The sequence below is a fragment of the Capricornis sumatraensis genome, chromosome 10 (assembly GCF_032405125.1).
Source record: "Capricornis sumatraensis isolate serow.1 chromosome 10, serow.2, whole genome shotgun sequence".
NCBI classification, from domain to species: Eukaryota; Metazoa; Chordata; class Mammalia; order Artiodactyla; family Bovidae; genus Capricornis; species Capricornis sumatraensis.
Window position 1 is genome coordinate 41654836 of NC_091078.1, and position 17003 is coordinate 41671838.

General features: G+C 39.8%; 1 protein-coding gene across 1 annotated transcript in view; it reads left to right on the forward strand.

Annotated features, from left to right (window-relative positions):
* FMN2 (formin 2) overlaps positions 1-17003 on the forward strand; it is a 350878-nt gene that overhangs the window by 94491 nt on the left and 239384 nt on the right. Inside the window, exon 3 of the mRNA XM_068983086.1 lies at positions 11068-11215. Coding sequence (XP_068839187.1) covers positions 11068-11215 — 148 coding nt within the window. The remainder of the gene's footprint in view (positions 1-11067; positions 11216-17003) is intronic.

Genomic DNA, 17003 nt, shown 5'->3' on the forward strand with positions numbered 1-17003 from the left:
ATGTGCAAAAGATTTTAAGTTTAGTTAAGTCCCACTTGTTTATTTTTGTTTTTATTTCCATTACTCTAGGAGGTGGGTCATAGAAGATCTTGCTTTGATTTATGCCATTGAGTATTCTGCTTATGCTTTCTTCTAACAGTTTAATAGTTTCTGGTCTTACATTTAGGTCTTTAACCCATATTGAGTTTATAGTCATTTTCACAATATTGATTCTCCCTACCCAGGAACATGGAATATCTCTCCATCTGTTTATGTCGTCTTTGATTTCTTTCATCAGTTTCTTATAGTTTTCCATATATAAGTGTTTTGTCTCCTTAGGTAGGTTTATTCCTAGATATTTTATTCTTTTTGTTGTAATGGTGTATGGTATTGATTCCTTAATTTTTCTTTCTGATTTTTCATTGTTAGTATATAGGAAAGCAAGTGATTTCTGTCTATTGACCTTGTATCCTAAGTCTTTGCAGAATTTACTGATTAGCTCTAGTGATTTTCTGATAGTTTCTTTTGGGTTTTCTATGTATAGTATCACATTATCTGCAAACAGAGTTTTACTTCTTTTCCGATCTGGATTCCTTTTATTTCCTTTTCTTCTCTAATCGCCATAGCTGCTGCTGCTAAGTCACTTCAGTCGTGTCTGACTCTGTGCGACCCCCTAGACGGCAGCCCACCAGGCTCCCCCGTCCCTGGGATCCTCCAGGCAAGAACACTGGAGTGGGTTGCCATTTCCTTCTCCAATGCACAAAAGTGAAAAGTGAAAGTGAAGTCGCTCAGTCGTGTCCAACCCTCAGCGACCCCATGGACTGCAGCCTACCAGGCTTCTCCATCCATGGGATTTTCCAGGCAAGAGTACTGGAGTGGGGTGCCATTGCCTTCTCCGAATCGCCATAGCTAGGACTTCCAAAACTATGTTGAATAATAGTGGTAAGAGTGAACACCCTTCTCTTGTTCCTGATCATAGAGGGAATGCTTTTGGTTTTTAACCATTGAGAATAATGTTTGCTGTGGACTTTTCATATATGGCCTTTACTGTGTTGAGGTAGGTTCCTTCTATGCCCATTTTTTGGAAGAGTTTTAATGATAAATGGGTGCTGAATTTTGTCAAAGGCTTTTTCTACAACTATTGAGATGATCATATGGTTTTTATCTTTCAGTTTATTAGTATGGTATATCGTGTTGATTGATTTGCATATATTGAAGAATCTTTGCCTCCCTGAAATAAACCCAACTTGATCATGGTGTATGAGCTTTTTATGTGTTGTTGAATTCTGTTTCCTAGAATTTTTGTTGAGGATTTTTGCATCTATGTTCATCAGTGATGTTGGCCTGTAATTTTCTTTTTTTCATATTGTCTTTGCCTGGTTTTGGCATCAGGCCTGGTTTTGGCCTGATCTTGGCCTCACTGAATGAGTTTGGAAGTGTTCCTTCCTGTGCAATTTTTTGGAAGAGTTTCAGAAAAATAGGCATTAACTGTTCTCTAAATGTTTGATAGAATTCTCCTGTGAAGCCATTTGGCCCTGGCCTTTTGTTCTTTGGGGAGATTTTTGATCACTGTTTTCATTTCAGTGTTTGTAATTCAGTTGTTCATAATTTCTATTTCTGGTTCAGTCTTGGGAGGTTGACCTTTTCTAAGAATCTGTTTCCTCTAGGTTGTCCATTTTATTAGCATATAGTTGCTTATATATTCTCTTATGATCCTTTGTATTTCTGTGTTGTGTATTATAACCTCTCCTTTTTCATTTCTAATTTTGTTGATTTTATTTTTCTCCCTTTTTTCTTGATGAGTCTGGCTAGTGGTTTGTCAATTTTGTTTATCTTCTCAAAGAACCAGCTTGTAGTTTTATCAGTCTTTGCTGTTGTTTCCTTCATTCTTTTTCATTTATTTCTGCTCTGATCTTTATCATTTACTTCCTTCTCCTGACTTTGGTTTTTTTTGTTGTTGTTCTTTTTCCAGCTGCTCTAGTTCTAGAGTTAGCTTGTCTATCTGATGCTTTTCTTGTTTCTTGAAATATGATTGTATTGCTATAAACATCCCTGTCAGAACTGCTTTTGCTGAATCCCATAGGTTTTGGGTCATCATGTTTTCATTGTTATTTGTTTCTAGGAATGTTTTGACTTCCTTTCTTATTTCTTCAGTAGTTCAGTTCAGTCACTCAGTTGTGTCCAACTCTTTGCAATCCCATGGACTGCAGCATGCCAGGCCTTCTTGTCCATCACCAACTCCCAGAGTTTACTCAAACTCATGTCCATTGAGTCAGTGATGCCATCCAACCATCTTATCCTCTGTTGTCCCCTTCTGCCCACAGTCTTTCCCAGCATCAGGGTCTTTTCAAATCAGTCAGTTCTTCAAATCAGGTGACCAAAGTATTGCAGTTTCAGCTTCGGCATCAGTCCCTCCAGTGAATATTCAGGAGTGATTTCCTTAAGGATGGACTGGTTGGATCTCTTTGCAGTCCAAGGGACTCTCAAGAGTCTTCTCCACCACTACAGTTCAAAAGCATCAATTCTTCGGTGCTCAGCTTTCTTTATGGTCCAACTCTCACATCCATACGTGACTACTGGAAAATCCATAGCTTTGACAAAGTATGGCAAAGTTGGCATAAGTAATGTCTTTGTTGGCAAAGTAATGTCTCTGCTTCTTAATATACTGTCTAGGTTGGTCATAACTTCTCTTCCAAGGAGCAGCTGTCTTTTAATTTCATGGCTACAGTCCCCATCTGCAGTGATTTTGGAGCCCCCCAAAATAAAGTCTGTTACTGTTTTCACTGTTTCCCCATCTATTTACCATGAAGTGATGAGACTGGATGCTATGATCTTAGTTTTCTGAATGTTGAGTTTTAAGCCAGCTTTTTCACTCTCCTCTTTCACTTTCATCAAGAGGCTGTTTAGTTCTTCTTCACTTTCTTCCACAAGGGTGGTATCATCTGCATATCTGAGATTATTGATGTTTCTCCTGGCAATCTTGATTGCAGCTTGTGCTTCATCCAGCCCAGCGTTTCTCATGATATAATCTGCATATAAGTTAAGTAAGCAGGGTGATAATATACAGCCTTGACATATTCCTTTCCCAATTTGGAACCAGTCTGTTGTTCCTTGTCCAATTCTAACTGTTGCTTCCTGACCTGCATACAGATATCTCAGAAGGCAGGTCAGGTGGTCTGGTATTCCCATCTGTTTAAGAATTTCTGCAGTAACCTCTTTGTTATTTAGTAACATATTCTTTAATCTCCATGAGTTTGTGTTTTGCAGTTTTTTTTTCCTGTAGTTGATATCTAGTCTCATAGTGTTGTGGTCAGAGAAGACACTTGGTGGAATTTCAGTTTTCTTAAATTTACTGAGGCTTGATTTGTGGCCAAAGATATGGTCTATCCTGGAGAATATTTAATGTGCAATGAGAAGAAAGTGTATTCTTCTGCATTTGGATCGAAAATCCTGAAGACATCCCTTTGGTCTAATGTTTCATTTAGGATTTGTTTCCTTATTGATTCTGTGTTTTGATAATCTGTGCTTTGGTGTAAGTGGGTGTTAAAGTCCCATACTATTATTATGTTGCTGTAGATTTTCCCTCTTACGCCTGTTAGTGTTTGCCTTATGTATTTAGATGCTCTTATGTTCAGTTCAGTTCAGTTGCTCAGTAGTGGCCGACTCTTTGCAACCCCATGAATCGCAGCACACCAGGCCTCCCTGTCCATCTTCAACTCCTGGAGTTCACTCAGACCCACGTCCATCGAGTCAGTGATGCCATCCAGCCATCTCATCCTCTGTCATCCCCTTCTCCTCCTGCCCTCAGTCCCTCCCAGCATGAGAGTCTTTACCAATGAGTCAACTCTTCGCATGAGGTGGCCAAAGTACTGGAGTTTCAGCTTTAGAATCATTCCTTCCAAAGAAATCCCAGGGCTGATCTCCTTCAGAATGGACTGATTGGATCTCCTTGCAGTCCAAGGGACTCTCCAGAGTCTTCTCCAACACCACAGTTCAAAAGCATCAATTCTTTGACTCTCAGCCTTCTTCACAGTCCAACTCTCACATCCATAAATGACTACTGGAAAAACCATAGCCTTGACTAGGTGCATAAATATTTACAATTGTTATGTATTCTTGGGTTGATCCCTTGATCATTATGTAGTGTCCTTCTTTGTCTCTTATAATATTCTTTATTTTAAAATATATTTTTTCTGAAATAAGGATTGCACTCTGGCTTTCTTTTGGTTTCCATTCACATGGAATATCTTTTTCCATCCCTTTACTTTCAGTCTGTATGTGTCTCTAGGTCTGAAGTGGATCTCCTGGAGGCACCATATAAATAGGTCTTGTTTTTGTATCCATTCAGTCAGCATGTATCTTTTGGTTAGTGCATTTAATTCATTTACATTTAAGGTAATTATTGATACATATATTCTTATTAACAGTTTCTTGATTATTTGGGGTTTGTTATTGTAGGTCTTTCCTTTCTGTTGTGTTTACTGGCTATGTAAAGTCCCTTTAGTATTTATCGCAAGGCTAGTTTGGTGGTGCTGAATTCTTGTAACTTCTGCTTGTCTGTAAAGCTTTTGACTTCATCAATTTTGATTGAGATCTTTGCCAGGTATAGTAATCTTGGTTGTATATTTTTCTCTTTTAGTACTTTAAGTATATCCTGCCTTTCCCTTCTGGTTTACAGAGTTTCTGCTGAAAGATCCACTGGTAATTGTCTGGGTTTTCTCTTGTATGTCACTTGTTGCTTTTCCCTTGCTGCACTTAATATTCTTTCTTTGTGCTTAATCTCTGTTAGGTTGATTAATATGTGTCTCAATGTGTTTCTCCTTGGGTTTACCCTGTATGGGACTCTCTGTGCTTCTTGGACTTCATTGACTATTGCCTTTCCTATGTGGGGGATTCAACTATAATTTCTTCAAAAATTTTCTCAGTGCCTTTTTTTTCCTTCCTCTGGGACCCCTATAACTCGAATGTTGATTTGCTTAATATTGTCCCAAAGGTCTCTGAGGCTGTCCTCAGTCTTTTCATTCCTTTCCCTTTATTCTGCCCTTCAGCAGTTATTTCTACCATTCTGTTCACCAGCTCATTTATCTCTTCCTCTGTCAGTTGTTCTGTTATTAGTTCCTTCTAGAGTATTTTTAATTTCAGTAATTGTGTTGTTCATCTCTGTTTGCTTATTCTTTTTTTCTTCTTTGTCTTTGGTGATTGTATTAACTGTGGTAAATGCTTCTCGCATTTTCTCCATTTTATTTTCAAGTCTCAGAGCATCTTTACTCTCATTATTCTGAATTCTCTTTCAGGGAGATTGGTTGTTTTCTCTTCATTTATTTGGTCTTGTGAGTTTCTCCCTTGCTCTTTCATTTGAACTGTACTTCTCTGTCTTTTCATCATTTTTTTCTAACTTGCTCCACTTGAGGTCTCCTTGTCCCAGGCTTTAGGGTTGTATTACTTTTTCCTTTTGTTTTTTTGCCCTTGGAGGGAAATGTTGGTTGGGTTGTTTGTGTAGATTTCTTGTTAGGGGTAACTTGTGCCTGTGTCCTGAAAAGCAAAGCTTCAAGCTGGGCAGGCCTGGCTCTGACTTGGGATCCAGACATCAAATCTTGTTTTCCCCAAGTTTAATTTTTTCAGTTTTATCACAATGCCTGTCTTGGAGGGTCTCCTGGAGAGGCAGGGAGGTGACTGTAGCTCTCTCTGGAGTCATAAAAGCTGATGGCAGACATAGCAGGGGCCTGTGTGAACTCTGGCTGGAGTCAGAGGCAGATACTTTGGGCCCCTGATATGGAGACCTGGCTCCACTTGACAGCCTGTAAGTTTCAGTGCTGGAACGCCTCAGGCCAAACAACCAACTGGTCAGGAACACAGCCCTACCATCAGCAGACATGCTGCCTAAAATGACTTCCTAAGTCCATAGCCATCTCTGGACACACCCCTTAACTCAGCCTTGCCCACCCTCTTATAACTTATTTTGATAAATGTAAGAAGTTAGTGTTATTATACTAAATACAGCAAAAAATTAAAACAAACTTTAAGTATGGCATTCTAATTGAAGGAAATGAATTTAGACATTGTACAGCTGTGTTTTAGTCATCAGAAGTCTTAGAGAAATTTCCAGCTGTCTTTGAAAGTTCTTGTGCTGAGTGCTATCTCCAATAAGGCCATTCTGAATTGAGAATGGTAAAACATAAACATGAGACACACAGAACACAAAGGATTTCACTGCCTACCTATGAGACCTGTTCCCAAGTGAATCCCTTACTTGAACTTGGGAATATTTGCTAGCAGTGTTTTCTCTCTTATGAAGTTTATCTCCAGAAGCAACCACAGTCAGTGAGTCTAAAAGGCATTTGGCATTGCCTCAGAAGATGTCCTCATCAGCCAGAAACAGATCAGACTGACTTTTTCAACTACATAATCATTTTCATGAAATTGTGGGTTCAGTTTCCAAAGGCTGTGGCAACCAGGTAATTGTGGCGCCAGCCAATCTGCTCTGTGTAATTTGTCATATTTTAAAGCTTCTGCTCGCATTTTGTACCTCCAAGAATGGAGAAAGTGGCATGTAGAGACTGAAGTAGAATGCACCATGAGGACAAAACACTCATCTTTTTTTTTTTTTAAGCAGAATGCTCAATTTTCTGCCTTATTTTCTAGTTTTTATATTATAATATTGAAAATTGGAAAGGATATAAATGTTAAAAACTTAATAATTACTAAAGAGCACTGAGAAAATGGGAGCTAGCACCTAGAATAATAAATACATACATATGATTGGGTATTTTAAAAAACCAGCATCATTTATAATCCCCCAAGATTACGTGAGTCAGCTTGTTAGTATGGCAGTTAGTAGGTTCAGTATTTTAATTCACTACTTAGAACTCTAGATCCTTTATCGAAGGGAGGTCACATAGTTAGTTTACACTGCACACTACATGTGGAGGAGTGTAGTGGGTAGTGACTTTGCCTAATGTTATACAGCTGTAATGCATTCTTGTTTGAGCACAAACTGATGGAGGCTTGCATCTGTCCACTCATTCCATTGTTTCTAGTGAGCATGCTAAGTGGGAACTGGGTTGCACCCATCTCACACCCCTGTCACTGTCACTCTTCCTGCCTCTGTGGTGGCTTATTTGATGCCTTGTTTGTTTTCCACACTGGTAATTGATGGCATTACATATTGAAGAGTCTTAAACATTGTAAGGGAAACCGTGACCCTGCTTAGCTTGACCACCCATCCCAGTGGATGGGCCTGTGGCACCTGAGCGGGTTGGCTGTCCTTTCCAAAGTGCAGATGACTCCCAGAAAGTGAGGCAAGTGACATCTACAGCCAAGGGTTCTGAAGATGCTCAATTACTTAAAAGTCCGAAAGTTCTGAATCAAACTGAGTATCTTTAATCAACATGTGCAAACTACATACTGTTCTGGCTGAGGCCAAAGGTCAGCGTTACTACACTGCTACTGGAGGGAGTGGTGCTCCGGCCAGTCCATCCCAGTGTTGTAAGTAGCCCCTCATCTGTGCAAAGTTCTCAGATGCACAAAGACAGGCCCTGGTACTGAAGCTAAAGGCCTCATGTTCTCAAGAATCTTCACAGCTTCTTGGATGAATTTTCTTTTTAGGAATGAAGGAAAATTCTCCCATTTTTTGAGCCATTCTTTTATGTCAGTTCTACAAAGTTGCATGTAACTTCTGGAGCCTATTATACAGAGCGAAGTAAGTCAGAAAGAAAAACACCAATACAATATATTAACACATATATATGGAATTTAGAAAGATGGTAATGATGACCCTATATGCGAGATGGCAAAAAAGACACAGATGTAAAGAACAGACTTTTGGACTCTGTGGGAGAAGGCGAGGGTGGGATGATTTGAGAGAATAGTATTGAAACATGTATGTTATCATATGTGAAATAGATCACCAGTCCAGGTTCGATGCATGAGACAGGGTGCTTAGGGCTGGTGTACTGTGATGACCCTGAGGGATGGGATGGGGAGGGAGGTGGGAGGGGTTTCAGGATGGGGAACACATGTACACCCATGGCTGATTCATGTCAGTGTATGGCAAAACCACTAGAATATTGTAATTAGCCTCCAATTAAAATTTTAAAAAATTTGTATGTAAAAAAATTTTTTTTAAAAGATAGTGAAAGTTGCTCAGTTGTGTCCGACTCTTTAAGACCCCATGATCTATACAGTCCATGGAATTCTCCAGGCCAGAATACTGGAGTGGGTAGCCGTTCTCTTCTCCAGGGGATCTTCCCAATCCAGGGATCAAACCCAGGTCTCCAACATTGCAGGCGAATTCTTCACTGTCTGAGCCACCAGAGAAGCCCTTTAAAAAATAAAGTTTTGTAAATGTTTAATGTTCTGCTAATTTGATTTTGAATTGCAAATGTCAAGTATTGTTTAGGGAGCTTTATTATACTTTGTTAAAAAGGCAAAATTGTACATTTTTAGAATTTTTTATGAGTAAATTTAATGTACCAAAAATAAAAATTAAAAAAAAGAAATCAAAGCAAGTAGCTGTTGTGGTAGTTATGTTTGAGTTACACCATGTGGTTTACACAGCTGTTTTCATGTAGCATTTACCCTGCTCACTCCAGTCCTGCAGAAAGACAAGAACAGGCATTGTTTCTGAGTTACTGATGAGGACATGAAGATATAAAGTTAGGAGATGTGTCTGGGGTGCAGTTCTGGTTCTATCCTAGGAATTTTGTCTGCCCCGTGGTTTTTTTTTTTTTTTTTTAACATGGTACAGTTGTGAATAGGTTTAGATATAATGGGTTGCTTGACACCTTTGTTTTCCGTTTAATGCACACAAAGTACCCCTCTGGTACTTTTGTTAATAAGGAGATGAAAAAAATGAGATCACAGCTCCAGCTGCTCTCATGTTGATAAACCATCTCTCTTGCTTTTTCTTCTTATCTGACAAATGTGTTAATTCAGTAGACATTAAGTGGCTTTTATGGAGTGCTTGGGAATTTTATAGGACTTGTGTACACACTTTCTGTGCTGAAGTAGTTCAGGCGGTTAAGGGAAGGCAAAGTGTACTCAGAAACGTGTTCAGCCACTGATCTGGATTGGATGCTGTTAACTGTCAACAAGAGATGGGGCTAACATGCTGTGATTTGGGTGTCTGGGGGAGACCCCAGTGGGACTTAATCTTTGGTTAGATGCTGGGCATGGGGAAGGCTAGGTTGGGACATTCCAGTGAAGTGAAGCTTGATTTGGGACATGTGGGGAGGTGAATTTGGGAGGATGAATAGGAGGGTTATAGAAAAGCTTAAAGGACAAGTGGAAGAGTTGACATTTGATTCTTGAAGAACTACAACAGAACTTAGTGCTTGCTTATTCCCTGCTTGTGGAGCCATACGATGAAGGAGAGGCTTTACCACCTTACAGGTCTGTATGTGTTCCAGTCCTGGGGTGGGGCTGAAAGACTGCAGGACTGGCCAGGCTGTTTGTGGTTTACTTAGGCTTTTATGGAGCGCTTTTAGCAAACTTATATTTGCTGTATGATGAAATCCTGAGTGAAACCACTTGTTCCCATGGCTGCTGGCTCTGACTCTTCTCTGTGGAGCAAGTGAAGTCTGAGACTGAGTGCATTTATTATTAGGATGATGAAGCTCTCTAAGTCAGAGTCCCCCTTTTAGGAAACACACAGCTCGCTCCCCTGCCAGGTACTTGGCTGCTCTTTACACGAGAGGTTCACATTTTGTGGATGTGAAGGGGACATTGATATTGCTCCTTGCCCACATCTCACCTTGTTCTTCCCAGAATGAGGATATTCTCTGATGTCTAATCCCTCGACAGGAATTTGCTGGTCCATGTCCATTGAATTCCTTTACTTTTACCAACAAGAGCTCATTTCTAATATCATGTTAATTAAACCACTCATTTTTCCAATAAAAAGTTATTTCTGATATTCAGTAGACCTGGTGTCAATCAAGATGTAGGTATGTGAAAGATGTGACTGGCTGAAGGGTCTACAGTGGGACCCTTCCTGATTCAGACCTGAGAATCTGAGTTCTTGGGTAGGGGCAGTGACTGCCCCTAAAGGTGAAGCTTAAACTAACAGATATATACATTGTATTTTACTGTTGACACTGAAGAATATTTTATGAAATTCTTCAATTAATTTGTGAAGCAAATTTTTGGAAATAGCAATGCCTCTCCACTGGTTAACTCAAGTTCAGTCTCAGCATGGTTTTATATCATGTTTTTCGTTTTTGTTTCTACCACTCAAGTACTCTCTCTGCTTTATTTGCTGTGTTGATCAAAAGGTTTAGGGAAATATATCTGTGAGTAAGGAGGATGTCATGAAGAGAACCCAGGGCTTGTGTACATTGGTGCCTGCATCCTGAAGCACCTGTTACCCTGAAATCTTAGTGGGCAGTTTCCAAGGGTGTCTACAGCCTCAGAGTGGCCTCCTTTCTATGTTCCCACTTGGCTTCCTGGCATGAGGTGTAGCTATGAGCCTGCTTCTCATTCTGTTCAGATTCTGTTGGTCTCCAGCTGGGAAGAGCTTTCTTTGCCAGATCCCTGTCCAGTTCTTTTTTTCTTGGCAAGTTCACTTACTTTTTTATAGTTCCTCTCCCAAACTGTTCCCGACCTGGATTGAGGATAATTAGTTTCCTGGGCTTTCTGTTACTGAAGGCAAGGAAGCTGTTTATTGTCCTTGAGTGCCCAGCACTGCCTGTTCTCTGATTTTGCCAAGTGTTTACACAGATTTCAAAGGGACATCATATTCCAGTGCATTGAAGATGCTTAGTCAAGGGACTCTGTGATCAGGTGGGTTTTCTGACCTTGTAATTCCCTGCAGACCCACATGGCCTTTTACCTCCAAAGAAAGAGACTTAAATTTTACCATAGAAGTTGAAACACATATGGTTATGAAAACAAAATGTGTGAAAGAAAGTTTATGTGATGAATCTACGTTGAATAGTATAAAAAGCTGTTTCATGTTTTATGTGTGTTTGCATCTATATATATGCCTACCACACATACATTTATGATAGAAATGATGTTGCAAATATCAATCAAGAAGACTCCATTTTTTGTGATTGAATTAAAATAGCTTAATTTTTTTTTTTAATATAGCAAGATCAACTTTACACCTGGGCTGCAGTTAGTCAACCCACACACTCACTGGATTATATCGAAGGGCAGTTTCCCAGGAGAGTCCCAGCTGCTTGGCCACCATCTAAACCTTCTGATGAAGAACAAAGGCCTAAGGATGCTGACACAGGTAGGCCCATGGGAAGAGTGTATGTTCTGAAAGTAACATCAAATCTCTGTGAAGCAACTGCTGAGCAGTGAGTCTGGGTTTTTCTTCCAAGTATTTCTTAGATTATAATCGTCATATAAATCAGGCTAAATCACTGGGAAGCTTGTTAAATTGAAAATTCTTACACTTTATCTTCATAGTTATGGGGACTGGGAAACTAGAGCTATCCAGTTAGTACTGTGTATACAGAATCTGAGAACCACTGCTTTGGGGTCCAGCTGAGGCCTCCATCTGGAAGGAAGCCACCCACTGTATGGGCTGAAAGCTCAGAAGGGAACTTTCTGTCTGTTGGCTTCAGAGGTGGCAGTCACCTCACCTCCTTCCCTGGCTCTCCTCATACTATTCTCTTTGAACTTTTGTTAGTTTTTTCTTTGCCTTCAGAGATAATTGATAGAGGCATGATGAAGCTATACATTCTACTAAATCTAAATTTTAAGTAATTTTAAAAATCGTACCTTGTTCAGATGTAACATTTGATTGTTTTTTTCTTTTTGTCCCTTGTGTTGTCCTAAAGTGTTTTGTGTTATTCTTGAAGTACTTTGAAGGTAGCATGACATTGATATCATCTTTTTATGGAGCCCAAAACTAGAAAAGCACTTCACTGTATTGAATTAAGAATCATATTTGTATAACAATGTTTTTGTGGAATCTGATTGTCTTACTCCTTGCTTCCTTTTTCATTTTAGCTTAATAAAATCGCAGCATCCTCTTGGCGGACTGATCAGGAATATTGACATCCGATCCATCAGGGAAGAGTAAATAGAAGGGTATTATTACAATTCAGAAATCTCTCCCTCATCAAATTCTCCTAAATGGTATCATAGCATAGTGTTAGAGTTAAGAATTTGATATTTTATTCCCATTGGCTTATTGAGAGAAAGATGTTGGGTGGAAGCCTAGCTGGGACCTCTGTGAAGAGTGTGACCAGGGAGCTTGGGCTCTGCTGTGTATCAGCTTGTAACCTTGGGCAAGTTTCCTAATTTCTGTCCTTGGTTTTTGCACCTGTAAGATGGTAGTAAGGATAGCACCTACTGCATAGGGATACTTTGAGAATTATCTGAGTGTGAAAGTATAGATTGGCGTCCAGAATGCAGTCACTATATTCCTCATGAGTCCCTTTAAAGCCAACAATGGCCCACACCATCAGTGCCTTTATTTCAGACTACTATCCAAAGATCTGCAGAGGGGGCCTCCTGCTCACAGCCTCTGTTTTTCTCCTCATCCCGAAGTGATACATTTACTTCTTTCTTTTCACTGAGGCACTGAGTGGGGGCCCACACCCAACCTTGTGTACCCCCTTTTAAAGGCCCATGCTTTTGAAACTCTGCTTAGTGTTTACTTGATGGACTATACTTTCTGAAAAGAACCACAAACAAGAGGTGTGATGTAAGAAACATGTTCTTTGTAGGACTTTGACTTTCTTGTGGTACAGAGAACAGTTGATCAAGGGTCAAGGTAGATCTTCAGAGATGAGAGGGTGCTTAAGTAATACCTGAGAAAAATGAGCATGTAAAACAATTTAGTTTTAAAGGGAAAATTATAAAACTTAAAGTATTTATCCTATTGAATACACTTTTATTTGTTTATGTTAGAAGTTACTTCAGTTCAGTGGCTCAGTTGTGTCCAACTCTTTGCGACCACATGGACTGCAGCATGCCAGACTTCCCTGTCCGTCACCAGCTCCCAGAGCTTGCTCAAACTCATGTCCATTGAGTCGGTGATGCCATCCAACCATCTCATCCTCTGTCATCCCTTTCTCCTCCTTCCCTCAATCCTTCCCAGCATCAGGGTCTTTTCCAGTGAGTCAGTTCTTTGCATCAGGTGGCCAAAGTATTGGAGTTTCAGCTTCAGCATCAGTCCTTCCAATGAACATTCAGGACTGATTTCCTTTAGGATGGACTGGTTGGATCTCCTTGCAGTCCAAGGGACTCTCAAGAGTGCTCACCAACACCACAGTTCAAAAGCATCAGTTCTTCCGCACTCAGCTTTCTTTCTAGTCCAATGCTCATATCCGTATATGACTACTGGAAAAACCATAACTCTGACTAGACAGACCTTTGTCAGCCAAGTAATGTCTCTGATTTTTAATATGCTCTCTAGATTGGTCATATTTTCTTCTAGGAGAAAGTGTCTTTTAATTTTATGGCTGCAGTCCCCATCTGCAGTGATTTTGGAGCCCAAGATAATAAAGTGTGTCACTGTTTCCATTGTTTCCCCATCTATTTGCCATGAAGTGATGGAACCAGAGGAGAGTGAAAAAGTTGGCTTAAAGCTCAACATTCAGAAAACAAAGATCATGGCATCTGGTCCCATCACTTCATGGGAAATAGATGGGGAAACAGTGGAAACAGTGTCCGACTTTATTTTTTTGGGCTCCCAAATCACTGCAGATGGTGACTGCAGCCATGAAATTAAAAGACATTTACTCCTTGGAAGCAAAGTTATGACCAACCTAGGTAGCATATTGAAAAGCAGAGACATTACTTTGCCAACAAAGGTCTGTCTAGTCAAGGCTATGGTTTTTCCAGTGGTCATGTATGGATGTGAGAGTTGGACTGTGAAGAAAGCTAAGTGCTGAAGAATTGATGCTTTTGAACTGTGGTGTTGGAGAAGACTCCTGAGAGTCCCTTGGACTGCAAGGAGATCCAACCAGTCCATTCTGAAGGAGATCAGCCCTGGGTGTTTGGAAGGACTGATGCTGAAGCTGAAACTCCAGTACTTTGGCCACCTCATACGATGTGTTGACTCATTGGAAAAGACTCTGATGCTGGGAGGGATTGGGGGCAGGAGGACAAGGGGATGACCGAGGATGAGATGGCTGGATGGCATCACTGACTCGATGGACGTGAGTTTAAGTGAACTCTGGGAGTTGGTAATGGACAGGGAGGCCTGGTGTGCTGCAATTCATGGTGTCTCAAAGAATCAGACACAACTGAGCAACTGAATTGAACTGAACTGATGGGATCAGATGCCATGATCTTAGTTTTCTGAATGTTGAATTTTAAGCCAGCTTTTTCACTCTCCTCTTTCACTTTCATCAAAAGGCTCTTTAGTTCTTCTTCTCTTTCTGCCATAAGGATGGCGTCATCTGCATATCTGAGATTACTGGTATTTTTCCCAGAAATCTTGATTCCAACTTGTGCTTCATCCAGCCCAATATTACACATGATGTACTCTATATATAAGTTAAATAAGCAGAGTGATAATATACAGCCTTGACATACTCCTTTTCCAATTTGGAACCAGTCTGTTGTTCCATGCCTAGTTCTAACTGTTGCTACTTGACCTGCATACAGATTTCTCAGGAGGCAGGTAAGGTGGTCTGGCATTTCCATTTCTTTAAGAATTTTCCACAGTTTGTTGTGATCCACACAGTCAAAGGCTTTGGAGTAGTCAATAAAGCAGAAGTAGATGTTTTTCTGGAAATTACAGTTTAGGAAATAGGTGTAGATACAGTAGAATCAATCAATTTCACTGAGAGATATTTTAACAGTTGTTCATATCTTGTGTTTTACACCAGCGATTTGGATGATATTTTCATTTTTTTTCATCCCTAGGGTGAACTCCTCAACTTTAACTGAAACATTTATATTATCCTCTAAAATTTTAGGGCAATTTAAAAAAGTTATGAAGCATTTTATGTTACTGATTTTTTTTTTGTAAACTGGAGGAATGCTAGACAGAAAGTTAGTGATAATATGAATTTTAGTTTGGTAAGAGATGATAGTTGGGATTGAGGCCAAGAAGTTTTCAAACTAATTTTTTCTTTGTTATTCGATATAACTTGTAAAATGCCAGAGTAGCAATTTTTAATATAACAACTTGTCTCCTTTTAAAATGTGTATTCTTAAAGAGGATGATGGAGATAAGTAGAAAATAGTATAATGTAGTAACTTATTTTTATCCAGCTGATCTGTTAATAAACCCAAGAGCCCAATAACTGTTTTGTTCAAAATGGCCTAATGGCCCTTCCTAAACTTTTCCTACTGTGATTCTGCAGGGCATTCTCATTCTGGGACCATTCATCCTCCCTGTCATAAGCAGGCAAGTGAGGATGTCAGTATCAGTGAAAACCATGCATAGACCCTACGTTTTTTGAAAGATAGATATTAATTGCAAATATTGATAATGTGATTATTAATAGTGACAAACTATTTCCAGTGCACTTGACTGTGATCTGTGTAGTGACTTCACAGCTAAAATTGCTGTTTGCAGCAAGTGGTCCCTTTCAGCTTTGTTTTAAAATAAAAGAACTCACTGATTATTTTTCTTTCTGAAGAAGAAAGACTTGTGATTCCATCTTAGGAAATTGACAACTTGGTTTTTCTTTGACTTTTTTTTTGCCTTTTGGCTCTTCTTTGTGTGTGTGTGTGTGGCTGCCTTGATATATATTTATTTATTTTAATTGGAGGTTAATTACTTTACACTGGTTGCTAATCCCCATGTGTGCATGCTAAGTCACTTCAGTCGTGTCTGACTCTTTGTGAACTTACGGACTGTATCCCCCAGTCTCCTTGATTCTCCAGGCAGAAATACTGGAGTGAGTTTCCATCACCCTCTTCCCAACCCAAGGATCAAACTGGGGTCCCCTTGTCTCCTGCTACCTGGGAAGCCCCACTAATCTGCATGGCAGGCTCATTCAGATTCGTGGTGCTGCCTTTTCTGCCTTTCTCGGGGACTGCACTTCTGTTTTTCCACAATCCATTTTGTGAAACTGGCTTTCTCCACCTTCACTTACTGGTGAAGAAATGGACCCTCCTCTATGGTAATCTAGGTGCAGAGGCTGCAGTGAGCCCTCAGGGGTTGTGGGTTCTTGGGATCTTCGGTTCGTACAGCGTCTTTGTGTTGCCTCCACAGAGGGGCCTGAGGTGCTGAGGCTGAGCACCTGAAGTCCGTAGAGTGAAGTCTCCTAGAAGGACAGGCTGGAAAGGAAGTTAGAGAGCAATGTGCTTGCTCCAGATGTTTGTAGCAGAAACGTTAATAAGAGATTCTTTTCAGTTATCTTTTCTCCTTATCTTCTCTCTCTTCATTTCCCTTTACTTATTTGATGCAACTCACCCCCACCACGGTGGTTTTTCTGGAGCCTCCTGGCACTTTATTCATATCTCTATCATGTGAATTATATAGGTTTAGATTTGATCTGTATCTACTATCTGTCTTCTGTGTAGACTCCTAACATTTCAAGACCTTTGGATACAGTATATACTTAAATATTGAGTGAATAAATGAAGATCTTTTGTTGAAAAAGATATAAATATTAATAAAATATCTACTCAGCACATGAATGCAAGTATTATATTTGATGGAATTCTCTTGCTGAAAGAGTGCAAGGACCATTTTAAGGGCTCATCACCAAGCTTCAAAGATTACTTGATAGATTTACACAAAGAGAGACTTGATTTTAGTTTTGAATTCGTGGAGAACAGGGTCAAGGTGTGAAGAGTGACTTGATCATTCTTGGTGCATCTTTAGAAAATCAAGGCCGTTATCTTCCTTTTATATATATATACATTTATTTGGCTGTTCCTGGTCTTAGTTGCAGCACATAGGATCTTCATTGCCATGTGTGGGATCTTTAGTTCCCCAACCAAGGATCAAACTTGGGCCCCCTGCAGTAGGAACATGGAGTCTTAGCCACTGGACCACCAGGAAAGTCCCTTTCTTTCTTTGTTTCAATAAATTCTTTTAAAAAATTAATTTTATTTATTTATTTCTGGCTGGGCTGGGTCTTTGTTGTTATGTGCAGACT